The sequence below is a fragment of the Podarcis muralis genome, chromosome 13, assembly GCF_964188315.1.
Source record: "Podarcis muralis chromosome 13, rPodMur119.hap1.1, whole genome shotgun sequence".
Taxonomy (NCBI): domain Eukaryota; kingdom Metazoa; phylum Chordata; class Lepidosauria; order Squamata; family Lacertidae; genus Podarcis; species Podarcis muralis.
The window spans coordinates 17,336,826-17,347,620 of NC_135667.1; the positions used below are offsets into that span (position 1 = coordinate 17,336,826).

Sequence of the window (10,795 nt, forward strand, 5' to 3'; positions counted from 1 at the left end):
TGAAGCGTATGTAACCTGAAGCGTATGTAACCTGAGGTACCACTGTACTAAGCCTCAACATTTTCTCCCGGAGGCTGTTTCACAGGTGCACGTGCTTCATTTGGTTTCTGGCAAGCTAGGCAGCTCGAACAGATACCCGTGCAAAGCATTGCGCTTGTTAGGAGACGTCCGCAGCGTGCATCTGTGCTGCTAAATCCGTGATGGCTCATTTAGACGTTCAAACCTGCCCTCCGGGACCGAAGGGATTGCTGTGAATTATTAGATTATTTTTTTGCCTCCAGCCGGCGACGTGCGCCCCCCTTCCCACTTCAAAGCTGTCTCGCTCCTCCTACTCCCTTTTCCTCGCCACCTCCTCTTGCTGCACTTTACAGACGCTCCCCTGCTCAGCTGCAGCCCGGAGCTGTTGTTTGGGACGCTCCGGCGTGGATGCGGTTGCAAGAGTAAGGTAAGAACTGCGTGTCCTGGCAGGAGCGGGGGGTTGTGAGAGATAGTCTCGGTCCCCTGCACACACCTTGACTTGATCCTTGCCCATCGCTACCCCCGCTGCTGGTTCTCGGGAGATCGGACCCCCAGGCATCCCGTGCGTAATGCTCTCCAAGTCTCGGGGCGCAGCGCCAAGGGCGCACGGGGGTCCTTTGGCGTCTCCAAAGTCTTGGCGCGGGCGTCGCCGCCACCGTCATTTGGGGACGGGGAGGGAGGAATCCTTCATCATAGGGCAGCAGCCGGGGCCATTTTGGAGTGGTGGGCTCTGGGTTTTTTTTTTTTGCCAAAGGCCCGATTTGATGGGGGATAGCGGGTGGGGCGGAGAGGGAGGGTTACAGACCCCCCTCCATCCCAAGCAATTTCTTGACGTCGTCTCGAGCCGGCCTGCTGTAGGGAGTTTGCGTGGGAGAAGCTTGTATCTGGTTACTAGCGAGATTCTAGTAGGATGCAGGGAAACGGGAGGAGGAGGCGAGAGAGAGAGGCCTTGCTGTGGCCAGTTGGTTTGGAGTCGGAGAGAAGGCGAGCAAGTCTGGGCATCATTGAAGGACCCAAGTAATGGCAATGAGGAAACGGGTAGGTGGGCAAAGGTCAATGACTGGCGGGGAAGGCAGGCAAATGCCATGCTGATGTTAACTGTGGGGCCTGGATAGGCGGTGATAGTCACCTGTAGGACTCCAAGAGGTGGCTCAGACCAAGATATTTTGCGGCCGGAGACAGCTGCACCTCAGGATCTCAAGAGGTGTGCCCCCAAATGCATTGCAATGTCCCAGAGGATGCTAGGAGGGACACATCACCCTGGTTGCTTCCCTGGCACCCCTAAGAACATTGTGACTTCCCTTCTCTCCACTGGTTGAGTTACTTGTTTGTTGGCTTTTGCTTCAAATTTTGCTTTCCAGAAGCTGAGCTTTTTGGGTTTTAGGTAAGCATGTTAGAGTCTGTGTGACAAGGAGGGAGTGGCCAAGCCAAGAAATAGAGAACTGGAGCCTGCAAGTAGCAACTAGGCTTTATCCACCTGGATTGATGACCTACTTTGGCAAACCCCCATGTGCGTGTGCGTACACACACACACAGAGGCTGGGAGCCTCAATGGAGCTCCTCTGGAGGCTTCACCCGGGGCAAAAAAAAACCCAGTTAGCCACCTCTCTGCCCCCCACTGCCCCTGTAGCTATGGATCTGAGCAATGCATTTATTTTATTTATTAAAACATATAACTCAGTTGGTAGAACATGAGACTTTAAATCTCAGGGTTGCCCACTTTGGGCAAAAGGATTCCAGCATTGCAGGGGGCTGGACCAGATGACTCCCTGCCAACTCTACAGTTCTATGGTTCTATTCTATATTTATGCCACTTCTTTCCATGGAAATATGAAACTCAAGGCAGCTTGCAATGGATTCATCTTTCTATCTATCGATAACTGGTTGTATTGCCAGTTGCACATTTTAATCCATTTGGGAAAATGCTGTAGCAAATGCAATAATATATCAACATACAGAAAGGATTGTAACATCCAGTGTTGTTTTTTTATTATTAGTAATTGGTTATTCTACTGCATTAAAAATAATAATTGTAAGCTGCCTCAGTGCAGTACATAGAGAATGCATTCTGCAGTGTTGGGAGCCGGTTAAGAGTCTAGTTGCTGAAATATTGGGGGCTGGATCTGATAAGAGATTGGATCCCATCCCTATATAATGGTCTGTTATTAACAAATGTGCATTGTATTGTTGACTGAGGTTGCACAAGAGAGGTGTGTATGTGCATTTGTGCAAGTTAGTGGCAGAATGGGAACTGAACTGAAAGGAAGCGGGGTTCTATCTCTCCCCCATCCCCCAAACTGCCACCCACATACAATCCATTAACTCTGCAGGCATAGCTAAGCTGCAGGAAAATGTGGTTTCCAGCCCTAAACAATTTCTGTACTTGTGTCCAAGTCTAGTTTGTGTGTGGGTCCCTCTTAAAGACACATCCCCACCACCCCTTAAGGATTGTTGCACATAACACTTCCGGGAGCTTGAGCAGGGACTCCTCTGACACTTTTGGATACTTCAAAGGGAGTCGGGGGGGGGGGGGAGGGAGAGGCAATGACCTTCAATGGTTTGCTCTGTTCCAATTCTAGAGAACCGGAGAACGAGTGTGAGCCTGTGCACTCAGGACTCAATGATTGAAACATCAAGGAGTAACTTGCATAAATGAATAGAGCCATCACAGATATAGCACCATCAGAAACTGAATTTTCACTGCAACTCTGGGCGACGGATGCTTGAGTAATCAAGGGATGTGATGTACATGCATGTGAAAGCGGAATCCATGAGTTTCACCTGGGTTGAGAGAGAGAAGAAGTTTATCTGAGCAAGAGAGCTGGCCTTACAACTCCTGTGCCTTTACAGGACTGCTGGAAGCAACTGATTTGGGGATCACCTCCTATGTCATAGTGGGCATCGCTCCACTGCAGTGCCCCTGCCTGCTTTTGTTGCTGTGGGATCTCCTGGCCTAACCTATTAATTTCCCTGTCTTGCCTCTGTCCAGGTGTTTGGAGCCATTTCCTAAGTGGGCAGGTAGCTGTGTGGAAGATCTTGGATCCCCGAGTGTCACCCTGGCTCAGGTAGATATCCTCTTGGAAACAGTACGAGATAGGGGGTACCTGGGAACTTTTTTCACCTGGTGAGTCAGATCTTTATATCCCTGCAGCCTAAAGGCCAACTTTGACAGGTGGGCAGGGCCACCCATCTGTCAGTCATCTGATGTCATTACCGTGCCAGGTAACCTATCAAAATGGATCGTTGGGGTGGGGTGGGACAGCTTCTGGAGGGATTTGGTAAGGCAGCACCCAGCAGGATGGGAACCTCCACCTCCCTATCATGACGTAGACCTTTGTTTGTTGTCAGGTATTCTCAGTGCTTTTTTTCTGGGGGAATGCAGAAGAAGAAGAAGAAGAGTTTGGGTACACATACCCCTAAACATTTTGTGAATCTTCGTACTTTTATCCATTCACTGTATTTATTTTCCCCAATTTGAATTATAAAATGGTGATCTTCTTGAGTCAAAATTAGTGTACCCCTAACCATTTTTTTAGAAAAAAAGCACTGGGTATTCAAATTTACAATTCGCAGCTATTTTTAGGAAGAGCTACACCTTATCCCTGCCCCCCATCCTGCTGCTAATGTGCATTATTGGTATTATACATTTATAGAATGGGAGGACATACCTGAAAGACTGTAATTCGATGTTCTCTGAAAAGAGCAAAAATTTTCAAAAAAGGGGGGCTCCTTGGCTGGGGATTCTTGCCAGGGTACAAGGGAAGGCTGCTTTGGAGTTCACTCATTAGGAAAATCTAGGGGAGACAGGATATCAGGCAGATCTGCCCAGTTAGATCACCTCTCCTGCTCTCTAGGTTAGCAGCATCCGTCCCACCTGGGGAGGGAGGACAATGACTGAAAGTAACCACCATCACCAACGGGCAACTAGGGGACGTCGCGGACCGGGAGCAAAGCAAGGTCAGTGTATGTCTGATGGGAGAGGGGTGGGTTTCAAAGGCCCTGAGGGTGGCAGAGGGTTGAAACTGCTCCCCTTCTAGTAGTGGGCCAAATTGATTGGATTTAGGTTCCTGCCTGGATAGCTCAGTTGATGAGAACATGTGTGCCATTGATTTCAATGGGAATTTAGCTCAAAGTCACGTCCGGTAATATTTTTGTCTGCCTTGAGACTGTTGATCTTACAAAAGGGGGGGGGGGGTGAGTATTCTTAGGCTCTTACATTTGTTTCCCTTCCTCCCCCCGCAATTCCCCTATTGTTGATATTTACAGTGAAGGAAGACAATGAAGCTTATAAAATAGCCGTACCTTTGGACGAGCCGCGCCAAATGGAATCGCAGACTCAGACTCAGCAACAGTTGTATTATGGTCTGAGCCCTCCTCAGAATTTTGATGGTGAGAAACATTCCTGTCAGTAATATATGAATGAATATCCTTTAACTATGTGCTGGGTCTCATTGGGTGACTCGGCACCCAAAGAACCCACTTTTTTGCCATTCCTCAGGTAAATATGCACCTGCTGTCACTTCCACAATTATGGCACTTCTAGAAAGTGGCACCGCCATTTCAGAAATCACAGCAGAAAAAGTGGTGTTTGTGGAGGGTAGGTGTGTGCAGGTTCCACACTGCAACATTTTGTTGTAGGCACTGCTTGCTTGCTTTCCAGTTCTCATTGCAGAGCTCAGCAGCGGTTGTCTTCTACAATCAAACATTTTAAATTTCTTAAAGAAGGTGAAACTCAAATGGGACTAGAGGAGAATGGCTGGGGGTGGGGAGAGAAATCAATTACTGTATGTGTTAATTTGCTCCTGCTGAAAATCAAAGTACAGTGGTACCTTAGGTTAAGAACTTAATTCATTCTGGAGATCCATTTTTAGCCTGAAACTGTTCTTAACCTGAGGTACCACTTTAGCTAATGAGGCTTCCTGTTGCTGCCATGCCACCGCCACGTGATTTCTGTTCTCATCCTGAAGCAAAGTTCTTAACCCGAAGTACTATTTCTGGGTTTGCGGAGTTTGTAACCTGAAGCATCTGTAACCTGAAGCGTCTGTAACCTGAGGTACCACTGTATTAGATGCAAAGGCAGCTATGGCTTCAATAAGGCAGATGCAAATCTCCCTTGCCTCGTTTGCTTCTCACAGGAAGGGCGAGAAGGGTTTGGAAAGGTTTTTGGGCAGAGTTGGGTGCGGGACCTTTGGGTGTTTGAAGAGAAGTGGGGAAGCAAGTAATTGTGAGCAAGTCGAACTTCCGCGGTGACGTAACTGTGCTGCCCTCAGAGACACCGGAGATGCCAGCTCCCTCGTTGACCTTGGTGACCAGCATGAGGACTCAGCTGCACATGGCCCTGGAGAGGAACTCTTGGCTGCAGAAGCGAATTGAGGACCTGGAGGAAGAACGGGACTTCCTGCGTTGCCAGCTAGACAAGTTCATCTCCTGCGCCCGTCTGGATGCTGGTAACTCGAGAACTCTCGAGTTCTCCGGAGGCTGAGTGGGTGGGCGGGCGGTGCTTTGCTGGGAGGGGGGCCTTTCGGATTCTCTTGGGAGGAAGGGCCAGGGGAATGTCAGCCAAGGCACCTTGGTAGGACGCAGCGCTATTTTTCTAGAAAAAGAACTCACCATGAACCCCTCCCTGGTTCTTAGAATGGCAATGGCATACACCTGAGAGGTGCCTAAACTGAGTTCCAGTTGGAGGTCCCTGTGTTAGAGAGTCAAGGGCTGTGTTTTTTGGGGGTTCTCTGATTTGAGGAGCTTGACTCTAGTCTATGGTGGGCCTCTGTCTCTCGCTCTGTCTGATGCATCCTGCCCTTTCCCCTCCGCCCTAGATGAGCACTGCCGCAGCAAGCAGCTCCCACGGCGGTCCGAGGTGTCTGACAGCCGGAACGGGGATGTGACCGACGACGACAGTATGGGCTCCTGGATGAGTGCCAGCCCTGAGGAAGGAGGCTCTGCGGAGCACAAGAAGCAGAAAGGAGGGGTCAACAGGCGGCGCTTTGCCAAGCCCAAAGTCCGCGAGAGGCAGAGAGGTGAGTGGCAAGGGGTGTGTGTGTCAAAGTAAGGGACCACCGTTTTAGTCTACAGAGCTAAAGGGAGAGGGTCCCCGCCCCCTTCCATGGTAGAAATGGGAAAACTCTTACTCCCTTTTGTGAGCAGAGACAGGTGATCTTAAGACTTGAATGTCTTTCTTTAAAAAACACACACAACCTATTACACATTAAAATAATAGATCACCATACAGAAAAGAGATGCTCTTCTAGGTGACAGATATGAACAGAGCTTATTCCAGCATATAATCACCAATGCCCTTCTCTATAAGAATTCATTACAATTTCCTCCACCAACACACGAAATTATGCCACTACTGTGTCCCCATTTAGCAGTCCCACTGGCTCAGAGACAGCGATGACCAGGCTATTGCTGGACCCGAGGCATCCCCTGTAGGCATGGATTCAGCCCCGCCCCCATGCTCAACAACTGACTCAGAATGCGGTGCTCAAAAGGGGAGGAAGGAAAGCTCACAAAGTTCACAGCCCATCTGGGACGAAGGTTCGAGACCCACCTGAGGAGTGGAAGACACTTTTGCTGAGGAAAGGGGCCAGGACAGAAACAGTGGTAGCCATAGCCATATATTGGCGGCGGCCGTAACCTCCAGTGGTTCACTCCATAGTGACAGGGTTGGGAAGAAGACGATGGAGGCGGAAGCATCACCAGAGGGAAGTAGGGGAGGGAAATGCCCCTGGGATACCTCCCTTCCCTGCAAAGGAATTATATTAGGAAGAAGAGAAAGGGAGCTTCTGGGACTCCAGCCCACTGAGTCACAGCAGCAAGACAAATCATGGGGAACTTTGTTTCCTCAGCTCACAAATCTCGTCATAGACACCAGGGCTGCAGGAGGAGCCCTGGCCAGCTGCAGCACCTCAGGCAGCATCCCTTGAGATGGGGATTCTGTGTTTCAAATTGAGGAAACGGCACCGTGCGTTAGGTCCCCCCTCCCAGGCCCAGCTGACCCTCCTGGGAGCAGTTCTGCATGGACTAGTCGCCTGGCTGGGCCTGCATGCCTTCTGACCCCTCCTTTCCCTCTGGCAGCCCAAGGGAGGTGAGGAGAGGAATCCTGACCCTTGGAGAAACAGGAATGCCTCTTGAAACGCTGGCCTGTGACTCACCCACCCCTCTAGGTTTTCCCTCACAAAAGCATCAAGTCTTGATAAATTGCTGCGATAATATGTTCTCTCCTTCTTTTTATTCATTTCTTGTTCAATTCTCAAATTTCTCCATGCCCCTCTCCCGTTGTCCTAATCCTCCACCACTCTTTCTGCTATTGCAAACCAACCGGCTGGCCTGCCACACACGGTCACTTGCTTCCATTTTTCTCCTCCACCTCTTCTTTCTCTCACCTTCCATCCTTTCTCTCTGCATCTTTTCTTATCTTTGGATGCTGCTCCTCAATGTTCAACACCTGCACTACCTGCTTGTTTTACTTACTGTGGTTTTTTTTTTGCTTGGTCCCTGGGCTGTTCCCTTCCCTTCCCCCTTCCCTGGTGCTGGTATATTTGACTCTAATTTATCCCGCCTTCAATTTCTGCTTCCCAAATTTTGGCTTCCATCGGGTCACTGCCTCCTTCTGTTGGTCCTTCCCATTTCCTGTGATTTCTGCCTCTCGCAACTCTCGGGTGTTTTCATGAGTGGCCATGCTTCTCCATTTCTCCTCCTCAACCCTTTCTCTTGTTCTTTCCCCCCACGCTCCTATCTATGGGTCGCTGCTGGGGCCCTCTCCTCTGAACCCAACCCCCCGCCCCCGCTGCAGTCAAAGATGTGGATGGGGTGCTGTGCCGCTACAAGAAGATCCTGTACACTTTCCAGAAGCTGCAAAGCATGAGCCGGGCCTTTGAGCACCACCGTGTGGACCGTAACACTGTGGCCTTGACCACGCCCATCGCCGAGCTCCTCATCGTGGCCCCTGAAAAGGTGGCGGAGGTGGGCGAATTTGACTCGTCCAAGGAGCGCCTGCTGGAGTATTCCCGCCGATGCTTCATGGCTCTGGACGATGAGACTCTCAAGAAGGTCCAGGCGCTCAAGAAAAGCAAACTCCTCCTGCCCATCACCTACCGCTTCAAGCGGAAAACGGACGCCCCCGGCCTGGCGGCCAGCAATTCCTTACCCTCGCCCACTACCCCGCCCAAGCCCCCTCCGCCCATTGCTGACTGCTTTAAGCGATGATTCCCCTTCCTGGCTTTGCCTGAACCCACTTTGACAGCCCTCCAGTCTCTATTTCCGTCTACCGTAGTTATTGAGGAAGCTCCTGCTGTGCTCCCCTGGGGCTCTTCTGTCTTCCTTGTCAGCCCCTTTCACCCTTTCCCACAGTTTCTAGTGCTAAAGGCAAGCTCCGCCTTTGTAAGGCAAGTGGGATGCTTTTATCCTGGCACAATCATCTCTTTGGGAAGCATCATCTGACCAGGCGCTCCCGTTTATATGTCAGCTGGTTAAAGGCTACTGAGAGATGAACTGGATTAAATTCACTCCATTTACTTCCATCTTAAGAACTGGCAAAATGACTGCCCGGTGGGAGTAGCGGGGGAGCAGGTTAGTGGGACAGAGTACATCCCATTCATAGGTAAAGTGCTGTGGTGGAGAGGTTGCTTCAGACTGGCTGTGCAGGTACAGTAACACCTATAGGACCGCCAAGGCATTCATCAGAGACGGTGTCTGCTGCCTTGCAAATAAGCTACGAGGTGACACTTTTTTCTTACACAACACTCCCCTGCATACTGCTTATTTGTGGCACGTCAGCAGCCCCAAAGGGCTGAATAAACATTGGCAGAAATTTCCCTGCCTTGTTGCTCGGAGGCCAGTTGTGTTTGCCGTAGGTGTGTGTGTTTGCGAGCTTGTTTTAACAGCTCCAGAACTTGGGGCAGGGATGCTCAAGATGGCTCGGCCTTCCCCTGAAGGCAATGTCTGTCTCCTTAAGAAGTTAGCGTAGACAATGGATTTACCCACCTCACGTGCCATCTCACTGCTCCCCTCCCCTTTCCAGCCTGCTGTGAAGCAAGACTAGAACTGGAGGGCGATTGCTGAACAGCCTGCAGTGGTCTTGCCTTTTGGCCACTTCCTTTCTCCTTTCTTTTACTTCCAATGCTACTGGCACCTTCTTAAGCTTTTCTCTTCCTGTTGCCTTTTTGCTATAACAGTCCTTAGCCTGGAGGAATGAACTGCAGCATTTGGCTGCCTCTAAATAATTCCCTATAGTCTCCCAAAGAAATTCCCACATCCCAAGGCTTCCTTGCATCTCTTTACCGCCATGGACACCACCTGCCCTCTCTCATGTTTTCCTGTTCCAGGTTCTGAAGCTGGGCTGTGTTTGGTGGCAAGCCATTTGCACTTCCTTTTTGCTTATTGAGACAGAGACTGTGTGTACACTCCAACACCTCTGTGGCTTCAAGCTGCCACCTTATGTGTGAGCAAGGGTTTTGTTTGTTCTCTGCTCCTTTGGGATGTCTCCCCTTTATTCAGTGTAATGAATGGACTGTTTCCACTGTGCCTGTAATTTATCACCCAGTTTTTTCCTCTGTGTTAAAAAAATAATAATTTAAAAGGAAAATGTAAAAAAACAACAATTTACTAAGAGGATTTAAATTAAAGCGTTTTGAATAAAACTCACCAATGTGTGGTTTTAATTTTTCATGTTTGTATAATTGCTGCAAAAATGTGTGAATTTGTGGCTAGTTTAGGATATTCCTGGTTTGGAACAAGGGGATGAAGAGCTGGATGTTGGCAACCGATTCAAATCCTCAGCTGTATATTATCTGGGAGTCAGAGTTAAGTTGGGTGTTACTCAGTTTGTTACCAATTTGTAAAATTAATGGCATGCCCTCAGTTTTGGTGTGAGGATGAGAGAATTATTGTGAAATGTACACTAAATGGCACAGTAGAATTTGGCATAGAAACATCTGTCCCAGGGTGTGGCCTAAAAAATGCAGGAAGGCACTATTTTACTGAAGCTAAGCAGGTCTGGGTCTGGTCTGTTCCTGGATGGCTGACTGCCTGAGAACCACATATACTTTGCCTTGGGCTCCATGATGGAATAAATGTATGTCAATGACGTGGAGAAGTTGTCCGATGAAATACCCTTGCCACAGCATTGGATAAAGTTATCTTGAAGCTGTGGTGCTACTCTCAGGAAAGTGGGGGGAAATATGCAATAGAAAGCAAAGGAAGTGGGAGAGAAAACAGGTGCCTGATTCAGAAAAGGGATTTCCTTCATATTTAGTGAACATAGCATTTTGTTAGTGTGGAGTTCTCCTATGAAAGCCCCACTGGAGGAACAGGAGGGAAAATGTGCTGTTAAAGAACCTCAGTGGGGTGTGTGGAGAGCTTCACAGTGGTTCCCAAATGGTGGTACGCAGACCCCTCAGGGGGTCCACCTAACCCACTCTGGGGTCCATGCATATACCCATCAACTGTCCGAAAATGTGTGAGTATGCAGCGCCCAAAGCCACATGTTTTTGGGTGCTTTGACTCACGGAGGAGCGCAGCCCAGAATATGCACATCCTGGTTCTGGTAACCACTGATCTAGATCATGAAAGGCATGGGTGTACCTATACTTTGGCAAATGTTGCAGCCAACTTAAAAAAAAAAAAAGTGGTTGTATTCCAGCCATTGTAGGGGGAAACCAGTCATATCTCAAGCCATGAGTGTTGCAGTCATTGAAATTGTGAAAAGCATAAAGTAAAACAAAAAAACCTGAGAGCCTATCTCTCCTACAGGAATAAGAAAGCAGTATGAATGGAA

The 10,795-nt window shown here is 49.2% G+C and overlaps 1 protein-coding gene across 2 annotated transcripts; it reads left to right on the top strand.

Annotated features, from left to right (window-relative positions):
* Positions 1-390: 390 nt before the first annotated feature.
* Positions 391-9,663, top strand: CCDC106 (coiled-coil domain containing 106). Of its 2 annotated transcripts, none has more exons than XM_028751714.2 (7): positions 391-445; positions 3,008-3,083; positions 3,873-3,975; positions 4,285-4,407; positions 5,289-5,465; positions 5,835-6,035; positions 7,814-9,663. In XM_028751714.2, the coding sequence occupies exons 3-7, from the start codon at positions 3,909-3,911 to the stop codon at positions 8,224-8,226; spliced, it is 981 nt and encodes a 326-aa protein (XP_028607547.2). In that variant the 5' UTR covers positions 391-445; positions 3,008-3,083; positions 3,873-3,908; the 3' UTR covers positions 8,227-9,663. The 2 variants fall into 2 exon arrangements, with proteins under 2 accessions (XP_028607547.2, XP_028607548.2); XM_028751715.2 differs by lacking the exon at positions 391-445 and adding an exon at positions 757-1,056.
* The last annotated feature ends 1,132 nt before the right edge of the window (positions 9,664-10,795 follow it).